Source organism: Hyperolius riggenbachi, chromosome 1 (assembly GCF_040937935.1).
Source record: "Hyperolius riggenbachi isolate aHypRig1 chromosome 1, aHypRig1.pri, whole genome shotgun sequence".
In the NCBI taxonomy this organism is placed as follows: Eukaryota; Metazoa; Chordata; class Amphibia; order Anura; family Hyperoliidae; genus Hyperolius; species Hyperolius riggenbachi.
The window spans coordinates 665955250-665983183 of record NC_090646.1 but is presented as its reverse complement, the minus strand read 5'-3'; the positions used below and the strand labels follow the sequence as shown (position 1 = coordinate 665983183).

The 27934-nt window shown below is 46.0% G+C and overlaps 1 protein-coding gene and 1 long non-coding RNA gene across 3 annotated transcripts in view; one reads left to right on the top strand and one right to left on the bottom strand.

Annotated features, from left to right (window-relative positions):
- The window catches only part of LOC137532344 (NACHT, LRR and PYD domains-containing protein 3-like), a 475094-nt gene that overhangs the window by 282555 nt on the left and 164605 nt on the right, over nucleotides 1-27934 (top strand). For both annotated transcript variants that reach the window (XM_068252758.1, XM_068252754.1), the window contains exon 10: nucleotides 13465-13629. In XM_068252758.1, coding sequence (XP_068108859.1) covers nucleotides 13465-13629 — 165 coding nt within the window. The remainder of the gene's footprint in view (nucleotides 1-13464; nucleotides 13630-27934) is intronic.
- Nucleotides 566-27093, bottom strand: LOC137532385 (uncharacterized). The gene is made up of 3 exons (XR_011023913.1): nucleotides 27027-27093; nucleotides 17165-17284; nucleotides 566-1424 (listed from the first exon to the last, which is right to left on the bottom strand). It is a non-coding gene; the product is annotated as an uncharacterized lncRNA (long non-coding RNA).

The window sequence follows — 27934 nt, the reverse complement described above, 5'->3', positions numbered from 1 at the left end:
ATTGATGGTTGTTTATATACACTGTGTGTTCACCCATTATTGTTATTGAGGTAATATTGCACTATTTTCCTAGCTCAATACTGAACCCGGGTTCTATCACTGGGAGTAGCTCTGCATTGAGCACTCCATAGTGTGTTTTTCCTTGATTAAATTCAGGTATATAGTTCAATATTAGGCACTTACTAATTTAATATATATACTTATTATGTATATGCATACTCATTGTGATTATGATTGGCAGCATGACTGATTTTAATTGTTTTTAAACCATTGTTCTATAGTGATTTAATACGAATTGATAATAATAAATATTGTACTTTTTGAATACTATAATTGTGTGGTGCTGTTTAAGAGGACTTGTTCTCCTTTCTTTGCTTGACTTTTGTGTCCTAGCACACACAATAGATAGTGTTGCTGAGATATTTGCATCTATATAAAGACGATGTACAAGAGGCATTATTGTGGAAAAAACATTTCTCAGCTTTTATTTACATTTTAGCAAAGTTTCCAAATTATTCATACCCGCCACAAACTGTCACAGTCTGCGGGAAAATCCAAAGTTCTATACCATTCCAAATAGTCCAAGCTGTTCTAAAGCATCCTAATTACCCTGATTAATTGGGAACAGGTGTTTTAATCAACTCAACAGGTGAAAAACAGCAGCTCTCTGCAGTTGGTTTGTGGACAGGCATGGCTAAGACAAAGGAGCTCAGTAAGGACCTGTGGCTGCACATTGTGGCTGCTCTCAACTCAGGAAAGGGCTGCAAGGCCATTTCTAAATGGTTTCAAGTTCCAATGGCTACAGTGCAAAGTATTATAAAAAAATACAAAATGTTCCGCACTTTGGAAAATCTCTAGAGGACGTGGTCGGAAGCCAAAAGTGACACCTGTGCTGGCCAGGAGGATAGCAAGAGAGGTGAAAAAGAATCCAAGGACCACAACTAAGGCCTTCCTGGTGAATCTGGGCTCTGCTGGTGGCAGTGTCTCAAGGCAGACAATCCAACAGACACTGCACACTGCTGGGTTCCACGGATGCAGACCAAGTAGAACGCCACTTCTCCAGATAAGGCACACAAAAGCTCGCTTGGCCTTTGCAAATACTCATCTGGACAAAAAAGCACACTTCTGGTCTTATGTGTTATGGTCAGATGAAAAAAAAATGGAATTGTTTGGTCACAATGATGTTTCCCTCATTTGGCTTAAAAAAGGAGAAGCCTTCAACCCAAAGAACACCATCCCCACTGTCAAACATGGTGGTGGGAACCTAATGCTTTGGGGGTGTTTTCCAGCCAATGGACCAGGGAACCTAATCACAGTAAAAGGTGCCATGAAAAAAGTAATACACGAGGATTCTCAATGACATCAGGCAGTCTGCAGAGAAGCTTGGCCTTGGGCACCAGTTGACATTTCAGCATGACAATGACCTAAAACACACAGCAAAAGTGGTGAAGAAATGGTTAGCAGACAACAACATTAAAGTGGACCTAAATTAAAAATACAAGATTTCAGAAATAAAATCTATTTTCTAAATTATAATAATAAATAGCAGCCTTTTTTTCAGCTGCATGATGACAAATCTAAAATATTTTACATTTATTGGAGGAACCCCTCCCTTTCTTTCATATTACCGGGACAGAATCCGGCAGACTGGTGCAGTAGGTGGTGTCCGGCAAAGGAGGAATTGCTAATGGCTGCCACCTGTATAACCCTAGTTATGAAAAGAGAAGGGTGAAAAGCATGCGCTGAAATGCTCATCGGCTTGAAGGAGTGTTTATTTAGCTTTTGTATGTGTCAGAGTGTTGCAACTAAATATTTTGAATTAAAAAAATTTTTGGTTTGGGTCCGCTTTAAAGTTTTGGAGTGGCCCAGCCAGTGTGCGAACTTGAATCCAATTGAGAATATGTGGAGGGCGCTAAGGATCAGGATGATGGCAAGACGACCCTCAAACCTGAAAGATTTGGAGCTCATTGCTAAAGATGAATGGGCAAAAATACCTGTGGAGACGTGCAAAAAGCTGGTCTGCCATTATAGAAAGCGTTTGATTGCTGTAATAGCCAATAAAGGCTTTTTTATTGATTACTAGCTGATTGCCCGGCATTGCCCGGGTATGTATCTGGCTGGTGTCGGCTCCACCCACTTTTTCTAACCCTAACACACAATTACTCAATGACCAAGTTTGTTAACTTTGCCGTCTTTGGTATACATAATTTGCATTGAAATGAAAAAATCGAATTGGCTGTTTGTGGCTCCACCCCCTTTTCTGAATTTGAACCCCAGTCACCCAATAACCAACTGTACCAGGTTTGAGGCCTGTGCCATTAACAGTGCAAGAATGGTAGCAATTAAATATTCCCCTTGAGAAGCAATAGGTGAAGTTTGATTCACTTTTGTAGGCTCCACCCACTTTTCTGAATATGAATCCCAGTCACCCAGTGACCAACTGTGCAAAGTTTAAAAACCCTGCCATTAACACTGTAGGAATGGCTGCAGTTTACATTTTCCCAGTGAAATTTGTATTTGTCTCCACCCACTGATGACCTGGCGTTGCCTGTGTATGCATTTGACTGGTGTTGCCTCCGCCCACTTTTTAACCCTAACGCACAAACACTCAATGACCAAGTTTGTGAGCTGTGGGGTCCTTGGCAACAATAATTTGTATATTCCCATAGAAATTAAACAAATCAGATTGGCTGTTTGTGGCTTCACCCCCTCTCCAGCATTTGAACCCCAGTCACCCAATGACCAACTGTATCAGGTTTGAGGCATCTGCTATTAACAGTGTAAAAATGGCAGCAATTTTAATATTCCACTTGAAAATCAACAGGTGAATTTTGATTGGCTATTATAGGCTCCACCCTCTTCCCTGAATATTAATCTCAGTCACTCAGTGACCATCTGGCAAAGTTTGGGAACCCTGCCATAAACAGTGTAAGAAGGGCTGCAGTTTACACTTTCCCAGTGAAATTTGTTTTTGGCTCCGCCCACTTTTTGTAACCTGGACACAAAATCACTACTCAATGACCAAGTTTATGAGCTTTGGGGTCCTTGACATCAATAATTTGTATTTTCCCATGAAATAAAACAAATCTGATTCACTGTTTGTGGCTCTGTCCCCTTTTCTGAATTTGAACCCCAGTGACCCAATTACCAACTGTACCAGGTTTGAGGCTTGTGCCATTAACAGTGCAAGAATGGCAGCAATTTTAATATTCTCCTTGAAAAGCTACATGTGATTTTTGATTGGCATTTGTAGGCTCCACCCACTTTTGTGAATATTCATCCCAGTCACCCAGTAACCAGCTATGCTAAGTTTGAGAACCCTGCCATTAAAAGTGAAAAAGGGCTGCAGTTTACAATTTCCCAGAAAAATCTGTTTTTAACTCCACCCAGTTTTTGTAACCTGGACACACAGTCACTACTCAATGACCAAGTTTGTGAGCTTTTGGGTTCCTGGCATCAAAATTGTGCTAATGGAAGCAGTTTATCCAGCAAAGAAATCTGATTGGCTGTTTTTAGCTCAGACCCTTTACTGAATTTGAACCCCAGACACTTAACGACCGACTGTAGCAGGTTTGAGGCATCTGCTACTAATAGTGTAAGAATGGCTGCAGTTTCAATATTCCCCTTTAAAATCAATAGGTGAATTTTGATTGGCTCTTGTAGGCTCCACCCACTTTTCCGAATATTAATCCTAGTCGCCCAGTGACCAACTGTGTGAAGTTTGAGAACCCTGCCATTAACAGTGTAAGAAAAGCTGCAGTTTATATTTTCCCATGTAAAAAGTTAGTTGTTTTTGGCTCTGCCCACTATTTCTAACCTTGACATACAGTCACTTAATGACCAAGTTTATGAGCTTTGGGGTCTTTGGCATCAATAAGTTGCATTTTACCATTGAAATTAAACAAATCTGATTGCCTGTTTTTGGCCCGCTCCCTTCAGAATTTAAATCCCAGTCTGCCAGTGACTGACTGTAACAGATTTTAGAACTCTGCCATTAAGAGTGTAAGAATGGCAGCAATGTAAATATTCCCCTTGAAAATCAAAAGGTGAATTTTGATTGGCTGCTGTAGGCTCCACCCACTTTCCTGAATATTAGTCCCAGTCACCCAGTGTCCAACTGTGTCACATTTGAGAACCCTGCCAATAACAGAACGGCTGAAATCAATCTATCAAATCTGATTGGCTGTTTGTGGCTCTACCCCTTTAGTGAATTTGTACCCCAGTCACCCAATGACTGACTGTATCAGGTTTGAGGCCTCTGCCATTAACAGTGTAAGAATGGTAGCAATGTGAATATTCCCCTTGAAAATCAATAGGTACATTTTGATTGGCTGTTGTAGGCTCCACCCACATTTCTGAATATTCATTCCAGTCACCCAGTGGCCAATTGTGTAAAGTTTGGGAACCCTGCCATGTAAAAAATGTAGTTGTTGGCACCGCCCACTTTTTCTACCTTTGACATGCAGTCACTCAATTATCAAGTTTATCAGCTTTGGGGTCCTTGGTATCAATACTTTGTATATTCCCATTGAAAAATAAACAAATCTGGCTGTTTGTGGCTCCGCCCCCTTTCTGAATTTGGACCCTAGTCACCCAGTGACCAACTGTACCAGGTTTGAGGCATCTGCTTTGAACAGTATAAGAGAATGGTAGCAGCTTAAGTATTCCCTTTGAAAATCAAAACGTGATTTTTTTATTGGCTGTTGTAGGCTCCACCCACCTTCCAAAATCTTAATCTCAGTCACCCAATGACCAACTGGGCAAAGTTTGAGAACTACCATTAACGGTGTAAGAATGGCTGCAGTTTATATTTTCCCAGTAAAAGTTGTTTTTGGCTCCGCCCACTTTTTGTAACCTTGACACACAGTCACTCAATAACCAAGTTTGTGAGCTTTCAGGTTCCTGGCATCAAAAATGTGTGAATGGAAGCAGTTTATCCACCAAAGAAATCTGATTGGCTGTATGTGGCCCCGCCCCTTTAGTGAATTTGGACCCCAGTCAGCCAATAATCGACTGTAGCAAGTTTGAAGCCTCTGCCATTAAAAGTGTAAGAATGGCAGCAGTTTAAATATTCCCCTTAAAAATCAATAGGTGAATTTTGATTGGATTTGTAGGCTCCACCCATTTTCTTGAATCTTAATCGCATTCACCCAGTGACCAACTGTGTCAAGTTTGAGAACCCTGCGATTAACAGTCTAAGAATGGCTGCAGTTTACATTTTCCCATTTAAAATGAATGGCTGAAATTTAATTGGCTGTTTTATGCTCCGCCCACTTTTCCTGGATTTGTAACCTCGGTCACCAAGTGACCAACTGTGCCATGTGTGGGGACTCTGGCTTGATTACTGTTAGAATGACAGCCTTTTACATTTTTTCCACTGACGTGAATGGGTGAAATCTGATTTGCTGTTTGTAGCTCCGCCCACTTATGCAGGGGGGGGACCCGAGACCCCCAGAACATATCATCCCAGGTAGTAAGGGATCTGTATACCAAGTCTCGTTGAAATCGGTCAAGCCGTTTTCGCGTGACACACGCACACGCACACACACACACGATTTTATATATAGATTGAGAAGGGTATGAATAATTTTGGACTGGACACTTTTTGCTCAAATGTAAATAAAGGCTAATAAATGTTTGTTTGTTTTTTCTACAACAATGCCTCTTGTACATTGTCTTATTATCTTTTGGGAGACACCTATGTCATTTCCAGGGCTGTGGAGTCGGTCAAAAAACCCACCGACTCCGACTCCTCAGTTTAGGATTCCACCAACTCCGACTTCTTAGTTTAGGATTCCTCTGACTCCTCTAATTTGCACATTACAATTTTGTTGATTAAAAGTATGTAACGTGAAATTCGTCTCTTAACCTTCTGGGCGATACAATTGCATCGCCCAGGAGGGGGCGCAGCACTTTTTTTTTTTAGCTTTTTATTTTTTAAATCATGTAGTGAGCCCTTAGCTCGCTACATGATAGCTGCTGCGCAGCGGCATCCCCCCACCCACTCCGATCGCCTTCGGCGATCAGAGTAAGCAGGAAATCCCGTTCAGAACGGGATTTCCTGCTGGGCTTCCCCGGTCGCCATGGCGACGGGGCGGGATGACGTCACCGACGTCATGGACGTCGGGACATCAGAGGGAGTCCCGATCCACCCCTCAGCGCTGCCTGGCACTGATTGGCCAGGCTGCGCAAGGGGTCTGGGGGGGCTGCGCGGCACGGCGGGTAGCGACGGATCGGCGGCGAGCGGCGGTGATCGGAAGTTACACGCAGCTAGCAAAGTGCTAGCTGCGTGTAACAAAAAAAAATTTATGCAAATCGGCCCACCAGGGCCTGAGAAATCCTCCTGCTATCGCGCAGGAGGATTTCTCAGGCCCTGGTGGGCCGATTTGCATAATTTTTTTCAGCTCGGGATTATCGCCCAGGAGGTTAACTGCCAACGCTTAGGAATTTTACAAGACAACTGAAGTGAGAAGGATATGTAGACTACTATATTTATTCCCTTTAGACTAAAACTAGTCCTTGGTAAGAGTACTTGTAAAAGGTACAAACCGGAACAAAGAACATCTATCAGGTCCTAGGCAATGTAACTGTGGGTACATGTAAGAGTGATGTGCAGGTACTCTGCAGGGGAATGAGGAGATTCTTCCTCTCCTCTATTAGGGCCCGTTTCCACTTGTGCGGGGCGAATCGCCGCAGTAAAAATTTGCATGCGGATGCGAATTTCGCATGCGGTTGTAAGCAAATTTTCGTGCGAATTCGCATGGATGACGCTGTATGCGAATTTAAACATGGCAGTGCCGGTGTGCTTTTCCATTGATTTCCATGCGAATTCGCATGAAAATTCGCATAGCAAAGCCACAGGCGATTTCCCTATTATATGCATTAGCGGTGATTCGCATGCATTCCACACGCGAATTCTGAGGGCTCTGCCGTGCAGAAAAATCCTGCACAGAAAAACGCTCAGGAAAACTGACAAGTGGAAACAGGCCCATCCACTTGTATTGGCTGTGCGAATCTGCATGCAGGAAACGCATGCAGATTCGCGATAGTGGAAACGGGCCCTTACACATTCTTCATGCACAATCTGAACATGGATCAGGCCCTAGACAATGTAACTGTGGGTACATGTAAGAGTGATGTGCAGGTACTCTGCAGGAGAATGAGGAGATTCTTTCTCTATTACACATTCTTCCTCTATTACACATTCTTCATCAACAATCTGAACCAGGTTTATTGGTGACAGACAACACCTCTGTGTTCAATGTGCACAATATTCTCAGTGGATTCCCTGCAGCTCTGTGGAGAGTGCATATGTAGAGTATAGTACTACTGTGCAACAAAGTAAACCTGAGACAGATGAAATTAAAGTTTTATACATACCTGGGGCTTCCTCCAGCCCCCTTCAGGCTAATCAGTCCCTCACTGTCCTCCTCCGCCACCTGGATCTTCTGCTATGAGTCCAGGTACTTGAGCCAGTCTAGTGTAGTGCGCATGCACACACTCCGCCGCCGGGAGCGTACTACACCTGCGCAGCACTATTGCGCAGGTACAGAATGCTCATGGCTGTGGGAGCGGCACGTGGCTGGACTGTGCTGACTGGCTGAATTACCAGGACTCATAGCAGAAGATCCAGGTGGCGGAGGAGGACAGCGAGGGACTGATTGGCCTGAAGGGGGCTGGAGGAAGCCCCAGGTATGTATAAAACTTTACTTTTCATCCGTCTCAGGTACCCTTTAATTTGTAGTCACCAAACCAAATTTTAACAACATATCAAATTATTTGATTTCATGAGCAAAGAGAGTGCGTACATTTGCATAAATCAGCATCAATGCAGAATTATTTCCATCTCATTGACCATCTCTATTAGTGGCACAGCTACACATCAGGCTTTATACTTACAGCATGATGTTATTTAGTATATATAAGAGATTCCTGTGTACACATCATATATACAGTCACAATCAGATATGTATATCTGACTTTAAAAATACGGGGACTGCTTTATTGAAGCAGCACAAGTAACTCATTTTGATTGGTTTATTTCATTTTTGTGGACTGAGCACAGCTATTACTGTATATATACTGTATGTATACATTATTTTTAATGACTATTATGTGAGAAATAGAACATTTTATCATATTTTCTATTTTAATTACAGTTACAAATTCATTAGGAGTCAGAGTCAGTGCATTTTTTCCCAACTCCGACTCCAGGCACCCAAAATTGCTCCGACTCCACGACTCCGACTCCACAGCCCTGGTCATTTCCCATCAAAAAATGACTTGCTGGTTGAATAAAAGTAACTTTTAAGTCAAAATGTGACAGGGGTATGAATAATTATGGGCAGCACTGTATACACAGTGGTTTGCAAAAGTATTCGGCCTCCTTGAAGTTTTCCACATTTTGTCACATTACTTCCACAAACATGAATCAATTTTATTGGAATTCCATGTGAAAGACCAATACAAAGTGGTGTACATGTGAGAAGTGGAACAAAAATCATTCATGATTCCAAACATTTTTTACAAATCAATAACTGCAAAGTGGGGTGTGCGTTATTATTCGGCCCCCTGAGTCAATACTTTGTAGAACCACCTTTTGCTGCAATTACAGCTGCCAGTCTTTTAGGGTATGTCTCTACCAGCTTTGCACATCTAGAGACTGAAATCCTTGCCCATTTTTCTTTGCAAAACGGCTCCAGCTTAGTCAGATTAGATGGACAGCGTTTGTGAACAGCAGTTTTGAGATCTTGCCACAGATTCTCGATTGGATTTAGATCTGGACTTTGACTGGGACATTCTAACACATGGATATGTTTTGTTTTAAACCATTCCTTTGTTGCTCTGGCTTTATGTTTAGGGTCGTTGTCCTGCTGGAAGGTGAACCTCCGCTCCAGTCTCAAGTCTTTTGCAGACTCCAAGAGGTTTTCTTCCAAGATTGCCCTGTATTTGGCTCCATCCACCTTCCCATCAACTCTGACCAGCTTCCCTGTCCCTGCTGAAGAGAAGCACCCCCAGAGCATGATGCTGCCACCACCATATTTGGCAGTGGGGATGGTGTGTTCAGAGTGATGTGCAGTGTTAGTTTTCCACCACACATAGTGTTTTGCATTTTGGCCAAATAGTTCCATTTTGGTCTCATCTGACCAGAACATCTTCTTCTACATGTTTGCTGTGTTCCCCACATGGCTTGTGGCAAACTGCAAACGGGACTTCTTATGCTTTTCTGTTAACAATGGCTTTGTTCTTGCCACTCTTCCATAAATGCCAACTTTGTGCAGTGCACAACTAATAGTTGTCCTATGGACAGATTCCCCCACCTGAGCTGTAGATCTCTGCAGCTCGTCCAGAGTCACCATGGGCCTCTTTACTGCATTTCTGATCAGCGCTCTCCTTGTTCGGCCTGTGAGTTTAGGTGGACGGCCTTGTCTTGGTAGGTTTACAGTTGTGCCATACTCCTTCCATTTCTGAATGATCGCTTGAACAGTGCTCCGTGGGATGTTTAAGGCTTTGGAAATCTTTTTGTAGCCTAAGCCTGCTTTAAATTTCTCAATAACTTTATCCCTGACCTGTCTTGTGTGTTCTTTGGACTTCACGGTGTTGTTGCTCCCAATATGCTCTTAGACAACCTCTGAGGCCGTCACAGAACAGATGTATTTGTAGTGACATTAGATTACACACGTGCACTCTATTTAGTCATTAGCACTCATCAGGCAATGTCTATGGGCAACTGACTGCACTCAGACCAAAGGGGGCTGAATAATTACGCACACACCACTTTGCAGTTATTTATTTGTAAAAAATGTTTGGAATCATGTATGATTTTCGTTCCACTTCTCACGTGTACACCACTTTGTATTGGTCTTTCACATGGAATTCCAATAAAATTGATTCATGTTTGTGGCAGCAATGTGACAAAATGTGGAAAACTTCAAGGGGGCCGAATACTTTTGCAAACCACTGTAAGGCTGGGTCCACACTAGACCCGGTTGCAGGACGGACACTGCAGTCCGGATCAGGGGAAGTACCCACCGTACTGCAAACTGATGAAAGTGCATCAGTTTTGCATCAGTTTTGTATCAGTTTCCGTTCAGGTTTTAAAACGTCTCTATCATTAGGAAGGAGTGGGAGGATTTTTTGGGCCAATCATAAAGCTCAGGCTATCCGTTTTCACATCCGTTTTTTGCCTGTGGAGCTGGAGATGCGTTTTCTCATTACTTTCACTACCCCTGCGTGTATCCGTGGTCCTGATCCGTTGCGTGAAAATGCAGCAGGTCCAGACCTTCCGTTCAGGTTTTGAAAACGGATCCCCGCAAACGCAGACGGATCCGTTTTTTACTTGGGTGAGGCTGGCTGCTATTTTAAACATTAGTATCCGGGACTCCGTTTTTCATCAGGTTTGAAAAACGCAGCCACGGATACGTTTCCGGACCTAGTGTGGACCCAGCCTAAATAATGGACACACTGGCTTGTTTCACAGAACAAATCTCCAAACAACCATTATAAACACAAAAGGCTTGATTCACAAAGCGGTGCTAACAGTTAGCACCCTGGTGAAAAGCCCCCTATCACGCCTAAACTGAGTTTAGGCATGATACGTTTAGGTGTGATAAGTTTAGGCGTGATAACTATAGCAACAACTGGGTTAGCACCGCAGTGCACAGCTGATCAAAAGTTTTGCGCTAGCAAAGTTTGGTGCACTTCGCATAGAGTTTAATGGCTCTGCTTTGCGTTCTGGACTTTGCGCGCGATCTAAACTTATCACACCTAAACTGGCTTTTCACCAGCGTGGTGCAATGGTTATCACGCCTAATGTTTTTTAGGCGTGCTAACTAGGTTAGCACCGACTTGTGAATCGAGCCCAAAGTGATTTTATAGATATTTCTTACCTTTTTTAATTTCGTGATTTTTTTATTTTTTTTTTAGTATTTCAGTACCTGTAGCAGAAGCACCGTAATGGATAATGCTGCCGGCAGTGGGTGTGATGGTGTAAAAGTCACATTGCTCCAGTGGGATCAGCCATAAGGCAGCCATACATCCAGCGACTTGGCGGCAAATCAACCATCCAATTCAATTATAATAATCAAATTGGATAAAAATTGGTGCCATCAAATGCATGCCCGACCGACAATGTGATCAATTTAGGGCCACATTTGGTTGCATTAGTCGATTGCACATACTGCGAGATGTAGGGCTGACTTGCATGATCAGGTGGGTGGCTGCAACAGCGTGTGATATCGGGATGAGCAATGAATCCCCCGGTGTTGTCTCCCCTCATTTCTAATGTCCTCCCCGGGTGTCCAGCATAAGCTATACATTACGTGTCCCCCCGGGTGCCCAGCATAAGCTATACATTACGTGTCTCCCCGGGTGCCCAGCATAAGCTATACATTACGTGTCCCCCGGGTGCCCAGCATAAGCTATACATTACGTGTCTCCCCGGGTGCCCAGCATAAGCTATACATTACGTGTGTGGCTGCTGCTTGTCCTCCGCTGGCTCCAGGCGCACTCCTTGCTCCATACACACGCCTCACATGGTTACCTTGTAAGGGCACATGTGTGATGTCAGGCATCACAGTCCCGCCCACATTACTAGGCAACCACGTGGCGCGTGTATGGAGAACGGAGGGAGCTCAGAGCCAGCGGAGGACAAGCAGCAGCCATGGACAGGTAATATATAGCTTGCACTGGGCACCCGGGGGACATTAAACATTAAGGGGACAGGGTGGACTAGGGGTCCAGATGCAGCGTCACAAGGCCGAGTCCTGATCAGTTTCAGCATGGAATTGATCGGGTATTGGCCTGTGGTGTATGGGCAGCAGACAGATCTCTCTCTAATCAGATTTAGTTAGAGAGATTTGTCTCTTGGCCGAATCTGCCCATCCTCGCTAGATGTATGGCCACCTTTATAGCATAACATTAGCAAAGTGCTTGCAGTATGACCAGCCCTGACACATACACATGCACATAGCATACACAGCGTGCATCGCTATGTATAACTATCTGAAGAAACAGTAACATCAGGTCCTGCACCAATCAGACTGTCAGCAGCTATGTGCACAAAGGTAACCCTCAAATACCACACTGAGTTTCTACATGTACTAGTGACCTTAGCCCATATAAAAAGGTGCGAGGCCCGCCCGCCCCACACATACGCCTTCCCCTCCTGGCCCCCTGCTGCGTCATTCCCCCAGCACTCCTCAGTGTCTCTGCGTCCCTCTCTGCACATGCGCACTGCAAAAAAATACACACAGGGGCATGGGACGCAGAGACACTTGTGTTTTATTAGGTAGGATAACTATTTACTTAGCAGGGTGTGTGAAAAAAAAGCTAATTAAAATCCATGTAAGCTTCCTCAGTGATATAAAGTGTTTCCTGTAACAGAAATGCTGTTTTCAGCTCTATTTCTCAGCATCATGTAAGCAAGGACACCCGTACTGAAAGACTAATTGCATTTCCTGATATCAGTGTAGGGTCACCTTTATTTAGGACATGATGGAGTCTCCTGTAATTGTCTGGTAACATCTCCTCTGTGTCTGCAGTCTGGATTATAATAAACAGACCTCACATTCTGCACAGGTGATAGGAGGCATCCTGGGCTTTCCAATAAGTAAATAGCACCCCCAGCATGCCCAGAGGCACCCCCTGTAACACTGTCATAGATGGGACAGATCATCCCATTTACCTTCTTCTGACAATGTGGGGGATGAGTGCCCTCCTGTGTGAGTCAGTCTGCTGTGTGAGGTGACCTGAACTCGCTGTAGCAGGGCTGTACATTGTACACTAATATCTATGAGGTTCCAATTGCTGCCTGCAAGTGGTAATACTAGAATATTCATGTCACATATTTTATACAGTGGATTGAATTAAAATACGATTGTGTTGTGTAACACAGAGCAAGCAGAATTACTTATGAGCAATAAAATTATGCTGCCCTCTAGCTGTGGACATATGTATGGCAGCATTTTCATTTTAAGGTTTGATTAAAAGTCTAAATTCTTGTATATTTATTTAAGTATTCATATAGTGCCAACATATTACGCAGCGCTGTGCAGAGTATATTGTCTTCTCACTAACTGTCCCTCAGAGGGGCTCACAATCTAATCCCTACCATAGTCCTAGGTCTATGTGTGTATTGTGTAGTGCATGTATCATAGTCTTGGGCCAATTTAGGGGTAAGCCAATTAACTTATCTGTATGTTTTTGGGATGTGGGAGGAAACCGGAGTGCCCAGAGGAAACCCACACAGACACGGGGAGAGCATACAAACTCCTTGCAGATGTTGACCTGGCTGGGAATTGAACTGGAGACCCAGTGCTGCAAGGCGAGAGCGCTAACCTCTACACCACTGCTGCCTTGCTTGTTAAATATTATCAAAAATATATTTATTCATTTGATTAAAAATCATACAAATTGTATGCAGTTTTTATAGATCTCTGGTAATATTCTTCTCTTCTCCTGCAGTTTGGGGGATAATGATCTGCCCTCCAGTTGCTGCCCCCACCTGGCATCTGGGATTGGGAATAACCAAACTCTGAGGAAGCTGAACCTGTCTGGTAACAGGCTGGGGGGTGATGAATTCAGTGTCCTGATGGCGGCTCTGACAACAAGCCGGATAGAGGAATTGCTGTGAGTATAACAGTCCTGATTGCAGCAGAGATCAGCAGAAATATTTCCCTTTACTTCATCATCATTTTCCATTCTAACATTCCCCAATAGTGACACCCATTGCAATGACTGGGGGAGGGATTATGGGGGATTGTGGCTGGTTTGGGGGTACATCCATACTGCAGCCCCCAGTACACCTGGCTCTGTGTATATGTGACACCCACTGCAGTGACTGGGGGAGGGATTATAGGAGATTGTGGCTGGTTTGGGGGTACATCCATACTGCAGCCCCCAGTGCACCTGGCTGTGTGTATATGTGACACCCATTGCAGTGACTGGGCGAGGGATTATGGGGGGATTATGGCTGGTTTGGGGATACATCCATACTGCAGCCCCCCAGTACACCTGGCTCTGTATATATGTGACAACCATTGCAGTGACTGGGGGAGGGATTATTGGGGGGATTATGCCTGGTTTGGGGGTACATCCATACTGCAGCCCCCAGTACACCTGGCTCTGTGTATATGTGACATCCATTGCAGTGACTGGGGAGGGATTATGGGGGATTGTGGCTGGTTTGGGGGTACATCCATACTGCAGCCCCCAGTACACCTGGCTCTGTGTATAAGTGACACCCATTGCAGTGACTGGGGGAGGGATTATGGGGGGATTGTGGCTGGTTTGGGGGTACATCCATACTGCAGCCCCCAGTATACCTGGCTCTGTGTATATGTGACATCCATTGCAGTGACTGGGGGAGGGATTATGGGGGGATTGTGGCTGGTTTGGGGGTACATCCATACTGCAGCCCCCAGTACACCTGGCTCTGTGTATATGTGACACCCATTGCAGTGACTGGGGGAGTGATTATGGGGGATTGTGGCTGGTTTGGGGGTACATCCATACTGCAGCCCCCAGTACTCCTGGCTCTGTGTATATGTGACACCCATTGCAGTGACTGGGGGAGGGATTATGGGGGGATTGTGGCTGGTTTGGGGGTACATCCATACTGCAGTCCCCAGTACATTTGGCTCTGTGTATATGTGACACCCATTGCAGTGACTGGGGGAGGGATTTTGGGGGATTGTGGCTGGTTTGGGGGTCCATCCATACTGCAGCCCCCAGTACACCTGGCTCTGTGTATATGTGACACCCATTGCAGTGACTGGGGAGGGATTATTGGGGGATTGTAGCTGGTTTGGGGGTACATCCATACTGCAGCCCCCAGTACACCTGGCTCTGTGTATATGTGACACCCATTGCAGTGACTGGGGAGGGATTACGGGGGGATTGTGGTTGGTTTGGGGGTACATCTGTACTGCAACCCCCAGTACACCTGGCTCTGTGTATATGTGACAAATAAGGGCATTTCAAGGCTGTAGACAAATGAATAAATGGCCATGTCTGCAGATTGTGTTGTCTATAAGATCCATTCAGACGTATCCATATTCACCATATCCAATGTCTTCTACAACATTTCTGGTCCCCCCCTCCCCATACACTATATATGCCCACAACAAAAATGGCTAACGTCTGTTCTCATTAGTGCTTTCTATGGAAATCAGACGTGACAAGAATATCAAAACTCCACCCCCAGCCCCTCCCAAATCAGTTGTCTCTTGTCAGTGGGTCATTGTAATGTCCAGTGTGAGCCCGGCCTCATCCCTATATACAGTGCTGCCCATAATTATTCATACCCCTGGCAAATTTTGACTTAAAGTTACTTTTATTCAACTAGTAAGTCATTTTTTTATGAGAAATGACATAGGTGACTCCCAAAAGATAAGACGATGTACAGGAGGCATTATTGTGGGAAAAACATTTCTCAGCTTTTATTTACATTTGAGCAAAGTGTCCTGTCCAAAATTATTCATACCCGTCACAAACTGTCAGTCTGTGGGAAAATCCAAAGTTCTATACCATTCCTAATAGTCTAAACTGTTCTAAAACATCCTAATTATCCTGATTAATTAACACTAGAATTACCGAGTTTTCTATTTTCTGTTGCAAGGCCACAGGTGTTATTCACCCCTGCTGAGATTTTCACAGGTCTTCAGGGTTGATTATCTTCAATCTATTGTTGTGCAAACCACCCATTACCTGTAAGGCTTGGCACTTTTTCATTTATTTACTCAGAGTGGCTGTGTGAGACTTGGAAACCTTCAGAAATGCCTACCATATCTATAAAAAATATCCCCTACATTCACTGACCTGCAAATATTAAAGACACACATTCCCAATATATGGAGACACAAGTCTTTTATAAAAAAAATTGTGTGAAAACAGAATAAAAAGTTGCTGATACAATGACATGAATACAATGAAAACTTGCTAACACTTTAGTCTCCAATGTATGTTTGTACACAAATAGTGTGAAGTGTAGAGGACTCTGAAGTGTAGACAAAGTGTCTGAGGTGAAACAGAGGTGGGGTAGGGGTGCCTGTAGCAGATATTGGGGGTTGCATGAGTGAGGGCAGTATGGGTGGAAAGGCAGGGGCAGATTTTATTTTATTTAAGTATTTATATAGCGCCGACATATTACACAGCACTGTACAGAGTATATTGTCTCGTCACTAACTGTCCCTCAGAGGGGCTCACAATCTAGTCCCTGTCATCATCATAAAGTATGTCTACATATGTATCATGTAGTGTATGTATCGTCATCTAGGGCCAATTTTATGGGGAAGCCAATTAACTTATCTGTATGTTTTTGGGATGTGGGAGGAAACCGGATAGCCCAGAGGAAACCCACACCGACACGGAACTCTGTTGCCCATTCATGCAACAAAATGCAATCAGAGGGCAATTGGCACTTTTGGCAGTGTTCCATTGACATGACAAATGATGACAGACTGAGGCATTCCATTGCCATGGCATTTATGGCAGTATGGCAGATACTGTAATGCAATTAGGCTGGCTATTCACAACATATGAAACCAAGCCAGACAAATTTGGGGTCAAGTTCCGGATGGCCACGGATTTGGAGACCAAATATGTCTGCAATGCATCTCCTTACTTGGGAAAGGACCCCAGTCGTCAGAAGGGAGAGAGGCTGGCAGAGAACGTGGTCATGAATCTGATGGAGCCATTTTTGGATGATGGGAGAAATGTCATGACGAACAATTTCTGTCACTGTCGCACAGACTGCTGCAGCGCAAAACAACGCTATTGGGCACAGTGATTAAAGTCCGGCGTGAATTTCCTCAGCTTGCAAAAGACACTGCACAGCGAGAGGTATTCTCCACTTCAGTGCTTAGAAGCGGCAGTGTCTCCTTGACAATTTATGCACCTAAAAAAAACAAGACTGGGCTTGATTCACAAAAGAGTGCTAACTGATAGCACGGCAAGTTTCGCATGAAACGATAACATTTATCTATATTGGTTTTGCGCGAAAATTCACGTTTATGAGCGAAAACGTTATTGTTATCGTTTCACGTGAAAATTTGCGATTGCGCGAAACGCAAAAATTCTATGTTATTTTTAAGTGAGAGTGAAGTAAAGAAATTGTCCGTCGTGGGTTTCTATAAATATCATATGTACTATGGCAATGACAAACCTTAGCAGACTTTGTGGGTCCAGCTTGCGCAGTGAAGCACGAGTGACTTGCTTCTGTCCTCCTCTACCCACACAGTGCACATTGAAACACCAACAAGAGCTCCTTGATTACAGTATCAGTCTGGAACACAAAGAACAAAACTCTCTGGTTGGGGGGATGTGAGATGGGCAAATAAACAAATGCAAATGTACCAGGCCTTACAGGTAATGGATGTGTTTTCAGAACAAAAGAAAGAGAACAATGGAGCTGATGGCATGTTAAAAAACTCAGCAGGGGTGCTAGTAGGTGTGAGGTCCAGGGAATGTATGCAGATTTGCGCAGGACTGGTAAATTTAGTGTTAAGAACAGCTGTTTTAACCACCCTGGCGTTCTGATTAAATCGCCAGGGTGGCTGCGGGAGGGTTTTTTTTAAATAAAAAAAAAACTATTTCATGCAGCCAACTGAAAGTTGGCTGCATGAAAGCCCACTAGAGGGCGCTCCGGAGGCGATCTTCCGATCGCCTCCGGCGCCCATAATAAACAAGGAAGGCCGCAATGAGCGGCCTTCCTTGTTTTGCTTATATCGTCGCCATAGCGACGAGCGGAGTGACGTCATCGACGTCAGCCGACGTCCTGACGTCAGCCGCCTCCGATCCAGCCCTTAGCGCTGGCCGGAACTTTTTGTTCCGGCTGCGCAGGGCTCAGGCGGCTAGGGGGGCCCTCTTTCGCCGCTGCTCGCGGCGAATCGCCGCAGAGCGGCGGCGATCAGGCAGCACACGCGGCTGGCAAAGTGCCGGCTGCGTGTGCTGCTTTTTATTTGATAAAAATCGGCCCAGCAGGGCCTGAGCGGCGACCTCCGGCGGTGTTGGACGAGCTGAGCTCGTCCAGACCGCTCAGGTGGTTAATCAACTGAACAGGTGAAAAACAACAGCTCTCTGCGTTGGTTTGTGGACAGTCATGGCTAAGACAAAGGAGCTCAGTGAGAACCTGTGGCTGCACATTGCGGCTGCTCAAAAGTCAGGAAAGGGCTACAAGGCCATTTCTAAATGTTTTCAAGTTCCAATGGCTACAGTGCAAAGTATTATAAAAAAAAAATACAAGATGTTCCGCACTATGGAAAATCTCAGAGGACGTGTGTAAGGAAACGCGGAAATGCCGCCGTCTCTCAAGGTGAGGCGGCTGTTTCCGCGTCCAGCATGGCGTCACAACGCGGAAAAAACGCTGCATGCCGCATAGGCAGTGCGGCGGAATCCGCATCAGAGGCGGCCCCCGCACTAGATACATTGCATGACAGTACTGGTGTGGCTGGGACTGATAGTCCACCAAGATTCAGACTTACACGCGCGCGAGCAGAAAGGCAGAGTTTAAATAACAGTTAGAAGGGTGTCGGCTGACCAGCTGGGTCAGCTGACAAATTCCACTGCTCTCATTGGACCAGCAATTAGGGAGGTCCTGGAAAGGTCCTAGAGTATATATACTGCTGGTTGTTCACTTGCTCTTTGTCTGGCGTGCGATCACATACGTGGGAGCACCCAGATCCGTAGTCAGATCCTGAAGTGTGCCGGGACCAGCTGGAGCTGTAATCCTACACTTAGCTAGATATTTGATAGCTAAAGTACTAGTTTGATTGTGATTATATGTTATGACTTTTGCCTGCCTCGACTATCCTCCTGAACTCTGACCTTGTACCTCGATATTTCTGATACTCTGTTGCCGAACCTCGGCTCGTTCCAAGACTCTGTTTCTGCCTCCTGATTTTGTACCCCGATATATCTGATACCCCGTTGCCGAACCCTGCCTGTACTTTGACTCCGCCTTTGCCTACTGTATTTGTACTTTATCTGTCCGTGTGTGTACGACCTGGCTTGTCTGACCTCGAGAACCGACCTCACGATTGGAGGCGGTTCCCAGTCCTGTTAGTGACACTTCTTCCTGAGTGTCACTCTCGGACTTTCCTTCCTACTGTCAGTCTGACTCCTCCCGTCTTGGAGAGCTCAGGTCTGCAGAAGGAATACGTGCAGTTCTCCTTGCTGCACTGAGGCCTAGGCCTCCTAGTGTTACTGTTACACCAAAACACTACACTCTACTCAGGCGAACAGAGGTTAGTTTGTATATCGGATTATCGGTGAGACTGCAGATCACTTATAATCTGGTATATATCTGTATTTCCGGCGATACTGCAGATCACCGGTAAATCAGATACTCTCTGCGCCCACCGATCGTTACAGAACGCCAGACCAAAATACAAAATGGACGCAAACACTGATTGTCTGGGTGTACTTGCCGCTTCGGTGGACAACATCAATCAAGTACTGGGCACCCACATAACTCTTATTGATGCCCTATCAGGGTCTGTACAAACCCTCCAGACATCAGTGAATCATGTGCGATCCTCTCCTAGCTCTGACATACGTATGCCTGTCCCTGAAAGCTTTTCCGGCCACAGATCTGACTTCCGGAATTTTAGGAGTAGAGTATTTTCCTATTTTGAGTTGAGACCCCAATCTTCGGGTACTGAGACCCAGAGGGTCACGTTTATTAAAACTTTGTTGTCCGGCGACTCCCAGTCATGGGCATATAGCCTGCCCACCGGAGACAAAGCGCTTACCTCTGTAGAGGAATTCTTTAAGGCTATGGCGGTAATTTACGACGATCCAGACCTTGCCTCGACTTCTGAGCGGAAGCTCAAGCTATTGCGTCAAGGCGAAGGTCCGGTCGAAGATTACGCGGCCGAGTTTAGGAGGTGGTCAGTTACGGCCAGGTGGGACACTCATGCCCTGTTAGATTGTTTCTTGTCAGGGCTGTCCGATGAGGTCTCTGACATGATGTTAAGTCAGCCCGAACCCAGAACAGTCGATGAGGCCATCTCAGCGGCCATCCGGATCGACCGCAGGCTGGGCTACCAAAGGCAGACCAGGGGTAGTTCCCGTGTCAGAGGGGTGTCTTATGCCACAGCCCCAGTGATTCCACCTCCTACTGTTTCGTCTTCTCCGGTCTTGCTTCCATCCGAGCCAATACAGATTGGTCGGTCAAAATTGACCCAGGTGGAGCGAAGACGGAGAATGATCGAACAGCTGTGTCTGTATTGCGCTGAAGGGGGGCATATAGTACGAAACTGCCCTAATAAGCCGGGAAAACGCTACCGCCTAGGAGTGGTAGGGGGTAACACCCTGGGCGTCCGACTTTTACCCTTAGAAGAAAAACGGTTGCTTCTTCCCTGCACCATTACGTGGGAAGATAAAACCGAGGTCACGGAAGCCTTTATCGATTCAGGCTCCGCGGCAAATTTTATGGATTTTGAGTTTGCTAAGAAATTGGGTATCCCACTCACACCTGTACAACCACCCATCCAGGTTACGGCAGTGGATGACTCTCCTCTGCAAGGGAGTCACCCACTGTCTCAGACACCAGAGGTGGGAGTCACCATAGGGGTTCTGCACTGGGAAAAATTACAATTCTTGGTGTTGCATATGTCTACTTCCACCATTATACTCGGCATGCCATGGTTGCACCTTCATTCTCCGCACATCGATTGGGCCACCGGCCAACTGGTTTCTTGGTCAGCACGCTGCTTTCAGCAATGTTTAGGGAAGGTGACACTGGGCCAAACCAGGGTTCATGTACAAGGGGTACCTGAGCAATATTTAGAATATTCTGATGTGTTCTGTCCCAAGGCAGCAGACAAATTACCCCCACATCGCTCTTTTGATTGCCCCATAGATATCCGTTCTGGTTGTATGCCTCCTCGGGGTCATCTGTACAATTTATCTGGGCCAGAAAAGTTGGCCATGCAAGAATATATCCGTGAGAATTTAGCCAAGGGTTTCATTCGTCCGTCCCGATCGCCTGCTGGAGCAGGTTTCTTTTTCGTTAAAAAGAAAGACGGGGGCCTGCGGCCCTGTATCGATTACCGGGGACTGAATAAAATCACGGTAAAGAACCGATATCCGTTACCCCTGATAGACGATTTATTTACGCAGGTCACAGACGCCAAGATCTTCTCAAAACTGGATTTACGGGGCGCGTACAACCTGGTACGCATAAGAAAGGGTGATGAGTGGAAAACGGCCTTTAACACGCCAGACGGGCATTACGAGTACCTAGTGATGCCCTTTGGGTTATGTAATGCCCCGGCCGTTTTCCAGGAACTCATCAACGAGGTCTTCAGAGAGGTGTTGGGGAGATTCGTGCTGGTCTATCTAGACAATATACTTGTTTTCTCCAACAACCTCTCTGAGCACAGAACGCATGTGAAATTTGTACTCAGCAAACTAAGACAAAACTCGTTATACGCTAAACTTGAGAAATGTATTTTCGAAGTAACATCTGTCGCCTTTCTGGGTTACATTATTTCCACCACGGGCCTGTGTATGGATCCCGCCAAAGTCTCTGCTGTGTTAGAGTGGCCCCAACCCGTGGGGTTAAAATCTTTACAGCGGTTCTTAGGCTTTGCGAACTATTACAGAAGGTTCATAAAGGGGTATTCCACGGTCATTTCACCCCTCACCAGTCTTACAAAAAAAGGGGCAGATACTAACCACTGGACTCCAGAAGCTCTACGAGCATTCTCCACTCTGAAAGACTTGTTTTGCTCAGCACCCATTCTGAGGCACGTTGACACTTCTTACCCCTTTATTGTTGAGGTGGACGCCTCAGAGGTCGGGGTAGGGGCTGTGCTGTCTCAGCGATCAGGGTTGCAGGGAAGATTACATCCCTGTGCCTATTTCTCTCGTAGGTTCTCTCCGGCAGAGAGAAACTACGATATAGGCAACAGAGAGCTCCTTGCCATTAAACTTGCCTTTGAGGAGTGGCGTCATTGGCTGGAAGGAGCAGAGCATATGATTACGGTATACACCGATCACAAAAACCTGGAATACATCGAGGGGGCTAAGAGGTTAAGTCCCCGTCAGGCTCGATGGTCGTTATTTTTTTCGAGGTTCAGGTTCCTGATTACATACACCCCGGGCAGCAAGAACGTTAAGGCAGATGCTCTGTCCAGATGCTTTGAGCCAGAGACAGCCGAGCCTCCTGCACCAGAGTCCATTATCCCACAGAGGCTAGTGTTAGCGGCAGCTGAGACTTGGGAGGACTGGATAGAGACCCTGAGGCCTTTTCAGCAGGATGTCCCCGAAGGGAAACCTGAAGGGGTGATGTTTGTACCCCTACCCTTTCGTCTCCGCACTTTGCAGATGTTTCATTCTCACAAGAATGCGGGACACCCTGGGGCATCTAGAACTCAGGATCTAGTATCCAGGTGTGCCTGGTGGCCTTCTTTAGCAGCAGACTGCAAGGAGTTCGTTAGGGAGTGTGCAGTTTGCGCTAAGAGTAAACCCTCCCGGCTGGCACCTGTGGGTACCTTGCAGCCTTTACCCACCCCGAGTGAGCCATGGACTCATTTGTCCATGGATTTTGTGGGCGAACTTCCCAAGTCAGAAGGTATGTCGGTCATTTGGGTGGTAGTCGACCGCTTCAGTAAAATGGCCCATTTCGTGCCCTTGAAAGGACTCCCCTCAGCCCAGGAATTGGTCGACTTGTTTATTACACATGTCTTCCGGCTGCACGGCATTCCGGAGAACATAGTGTCGGATCGGGGAGTCCAGTTCGTTTCTAGATTCTGGAGGGCATTCTGCCAACAGATGGGCATGAAGCTGTCATTTTCATCGGGCTACCACCCACAGACCAATGGGCAAACGGAGAGAATCAACCAGTCATTGGAGCAATTTTTGAGGTGCTACGTTGCGGAGACGCAGAGCGACTGGGTTAAATTTCTGCCCTTCGCGGAGTTCGCACAAAATAATTTGAAAAGCTCTTCCACCGGATTCTCTCCGTTCCAGGTTGTGTCTGGAAAATTGCCCAAGTTCTCACCATTTCCAGTGGCCTCCACCCCGTTTCCAGCTCTGGAGGCCTGGCAGAGGTCTTTTAAAGACATTTGGCGCACGGTGAGAGATAGTTTACAAAAGGCGTTTTTGAGTCAGAAGGGTCAAGCTGACAAAAAACGCTCAGTGGAGTGGAGGTTCAGACCAGGGGACTTGGTCTGGGTATCTACACGTCACTTGACCCTGAGACAACCTTCTGACAAACTTGGTCCCAGGTTCGTGGGTCCATTCCCGGTTGCTAGGAAGATCAACGAGGTCACATATACCGTTGATCTTCCCACCAGCATGCGGGGAGTGAGGTCCTTCCACGTATCACTTCTTAAACCCGCAGTCCAGGTGGGTCCCACTCCTCCTCCTCCTGTGTTAGTAGATGCCCAACCTGAATATGAAGTGGAAAAGATTTTAGATTCCCGCACGGTTCAAAACTCGGTTCAGTACCTCGTACATTGGAAAGGGTACGGCATTGAGGAGAGACAATGGGTACCGGGTTCACGCATGCATGCAGACGAGTTAAGAAGGGAGTTTCATGCCTTACATCCCGAGAAACCTGGTAGGAGTTGTCCGGAGTCCACTCCTCGGGGGGGGGGGTACTGTAAGGAAACGCGGAAATGCCGCCGTCTCTCAAGGTGAGGCGGCTGTTTCCGCGTCCAGCATGGCGTCACAACGCGGAAAAAACGCTGCATGCCGCATAGGCAGTGCGGCGGAATCCGCATCAGAGGCGGCCCCCGCACTAGATACATTGCATGACAGTACTGGTGTGGCTGGGACTGATAGTCCACCAAGATTCAGACTTACACGCGCGCGAGCAGAAAGGCAGAGTTTAAATAACAGTTAGAAGGGTGTCGGCTGACCAGCTGGGTCAGCTGACAAATTCCACTGCTCTCATTGGACCAGCAATTAGGGAGGTCCTGGAAAGGTCCTAGAGTATATATACTGCTGGTTGTTCACTTGCTCTTTGTCTGGCGTGCGATCACATACGTGGGAGCACCCAGATCCGTAGTCAGATCCTGAAGTGTGCCGGGACCAGCTGGAGCTGTAATCCTACACTTAGCTAGATATTTGATAGCTAAAGTACTAGTTTGATTGTGATTATATGTTATGACTTTTGCCTGCCTCGACTATCCTCCTGAACTCTGACCTTGTACCTCGATATTTCTGATACTCTGTTGCCGAACCTCGGCTCGTTCCAAGACTCTGTTTCTGCCTCCTGATTTTGTACCCCGATATATCTGATACCCCGTTGCCGAACCCTGCCTGTACTTTGACTCCGCCTTTGCCTACTGTATTTGTACTTTATCTGTCCGTGTGTGTACGACCTGGCTTGTCTGACCTCGAGAACCGACCTCACGATTGGAGGCGGTTCCCAGTCCTGTTAGTGACACTTCTTCCTGAGTGTCACTCTCGGACTTTCCTTCCTACTGTCAGTCTGACTCCTCCCGTCTTGGAGAGCTCAGGTCTGCAGAAGGAATACGTGCAGTTCTCCTTGCTGCACTGAGGCCTAGGCCTCCTAGTGTTACTGTTACACCAAAACACTACACTCTACTCAGGCGAACAGAGGTTAGTTTGTATATCGGATTATCGGTGAGACTGCAGATCACTTATAATCTGGTATATATCTGTATTTCCGGCGATACTGCAGATCACCGGTAAATCAGATACTCTCTGCGCCCACCGATCGTTACAACGTGGTCGGAAGCCGCGAAGTGACACCTGTGCTGGCCAGGAGGATAGGGAGAGAAGTGAAAAAGAATCCAAGGATCACCACCAAGGCCATCCTGGTGAATATGGGCTCTGCTGGTGGCAGTGTCTCAAGGCAGACAATCCAACGGACACTGCACACTGCTGAGTTTCACAGATGCAGAACAAGGAGGACGCCACTTTCCAGATAAGGCACACAAAAGCTCGCTTGGCCTTTGCAAATACTCATCTGGACAAAGAAGAACACTTCTGGTCTGTGTTATGGCCAGATGAAACAAAAATGGAATTGTTTGGTCACAATGATGTTTCCTTCATTTGGCTTAAAAAAGGAGAAGCCTTCAACCCAAAGAACACTATCACCATTGTCAAACATGGTGGTGGGAACCTAATGCTTTGGGGGTGTTTTTCAGCCAATGGACCAGGGAACCTAATCACAGTAAAAGGTGCCATGAAAAAAGTAATACACGAGGATTCTCAATGACATCAGGCAGTCTGCAGAGAAGCTTGGCCTTGGGCACCAGTTGACATTTCAGCATGACAATGGCCCAAAACACACAGCAAAAGTGGTGAAGAAATGGTTAGCAGACAACAACATTAAAGTGGACCTAAATTAAAAATACAAGATTTCAGAAATAAAATCTATTTTCTAAATTCTAATAATAAATAGCAGCCTTTTTTTCAGCTGCATGATGACAAATCTAAAATATTTTACATTTATTGGAGGAATCGCTCCCTTCCTTTCATATTGCCAGGACAGAATCCGGCAAACTGGTGCAGTAGGTGGTGTCCGGCAATGGAGGAATTGCTAATGGCTGCCACCTGTATAACCCTAGTTATGAAAAGAGAAGGGTGAAAAGCATGCGCTGAAATGCTCATAGGCTTGAAGGAGTGTTTATTTAGCTTTGTATGTGTCAGTGTTGCAATTAAATATTTTGAATTAAAAAAAATGTTGGTTTGGGTCCGCTTTAAAGTTTTGGAGTGGCCCAGCCAGTGTGCGGACTTGAATTCAATTGAGAATCTGTGGAGGGAGCTAAGGATCAGGATGATGGCAAGACGACTCTCAAACCTGAAAGATTTGGAGCTCATTGCTAAAGATGAATGGGCAAAAATACCTGTGGAGACATGTAAAAAGCGGGTCTGCAATTATAGAAAGCGTTTGATTGCTGTAATAGCCAATAAAGGCTTTTTTATTGATTATTGAGAAGGGTATGAATAATTTTGGACTGGATACTTTTTGCTCAAATGTAAATAAAGGCTAATAAATGTTTTGTTTTTTCCCCACAATAATGCCTCTTGTACGTTGTCTTATTATCCTTTGGGAGACACCTATGTCATTTCTCATCAAAAAATTACTTGCTGGTTGAATAAAAGTAACTTTTAAGTCCAAATTTGCCAGGGGTATGAATAATTATGGGCAGCGCTGTATATAAATAATGTGCACACTGGCTTGTCTCACAGAACTAATCTCCAAACAACCATTAGAATCACAAAGTGATTTTATAGAGTTTTCTTACCTCTTTTAATGTTGTGATTTGTCAGTATTTCAGTACCTGTAGCAGAAGCGCAGTCACTGGATAATGCTGCCGGCAGCGGGTGTGATGGTGTAAAAGTCACATTGCTCCAGTGGGATCAGCCATAAGGTAGCCATACATCAGGCAACTTGGCGGTCAATCAACCATCCAATTCAATTATAATATTCAAATTGGATAAAAATTGGTGCCATCAAGTGCATGCCCGACCGACAATGCGACCAATTTAGGGCCACATTTGGTTGCATTAGTCGATTGCACATACTGCGAGATGTAGGGCTGACTTGCGTGATCAGGTGGGTGGCGGCAACAGCGTGTGATATCGGGATGAGCAATGAATCCCCCGGCGTTGTCTCCCCTCATTTCTAATGTCCTCCCCGGGTGCCCAGCATAAGCTATACATTACGTGTCCCCCCATAAGCTATACATTACGTGTCCCCCCGGGTGCCCAGCATAAGCTATACATTACGTGTCTCCCCGGGTGCCGAGCATAAGCTATACATTACGTGTCCCCCCATAAGCTATACATTACGTGTCCCCCCGGGTGCCCAGCATAAGCTATACATTACGTGTCCCCCCATAAGCTATACATTACGTGTCCCCCCGGGTGCCCAGCATAAGCTATACATTACGTGTCTCCCCGGGTGCCGAGCATAAGCTATACATTACGTGTCCCCCCGGGTGCCCAGCATAAGCTATACATTACATGTCCCCCCGGGTGCCCAGCATAAGCTATACATTACGTGTCCCCCCGGGTGCCCAGCATAAGCTATACATTACGTGTGTGGCTGCTGCTTGTCCTCCGCTGGCTCCAGGCGCACTCCTTGCTCCATACACACGCCCCACATGGTTACCTAGTAAGGGCACATGGGTGATGTCAGGCATCACAGACCCGCCCACATTACTAGGCAACCACGTGGCGCGTGTGTGGAGAACGGAGGAGGCTTAGAGCCAGCGGAGAACAAGCAGCAGCCATGGACAGGTAATGTATAGCTTGCACTGGGCACCCGGGGGACATTAAACATTAAGGGGACAGGGTGGACTAGGGGTCCAGATGCAGCGTCACAAGGCCAAGTCCTGATCAGTTTCAGCATGGAATTGATCGGGTATTGGCCTGTGGTGTATGGGCAGCGGGCAGATCTCTCTCTAATCAGATTTAGTTAGAGAGATTTGTCTCTTGGCCGAATCTGCCCATCCTTGCTAGATGTATGGCCACCTTTATAGCATAACATTAGCAAAGTGCTTGCAGTATGACCAGCCCTAACACATACACATGTGCATAGCATACACAGCATGCATCGCTATGTATAACTATCTGAAGAAACAGTAACATCAGGTCCTGCACCAATCAGACTGTCAGCAGCTATGTGCACAAAGGTAACCCTCAAATACCACACTGAGTTTATACATGTACTAGTGACCTTAGCCCATTTACAAACAGGCTAGGTCTCTCACCGCTCATCCGCTGGGCCCGCCCCCCGCCGCGCACACATACGCCTTCCCCTCCTGGCCCCCGCCGCGTCATTCCCCCAGCACTCCTCAGCGTCTCTGCGTCCCTCTCTGCACATGCGCACTGCAAAAACACACACTCACACAGGGGCATGGGACGCAGAGACACTTGTGTTTTATTAGGTAGGATAGCTATTTACTTAGCAGGGTGTGTGAAAAAAAGCTAATGAAAATCCAAG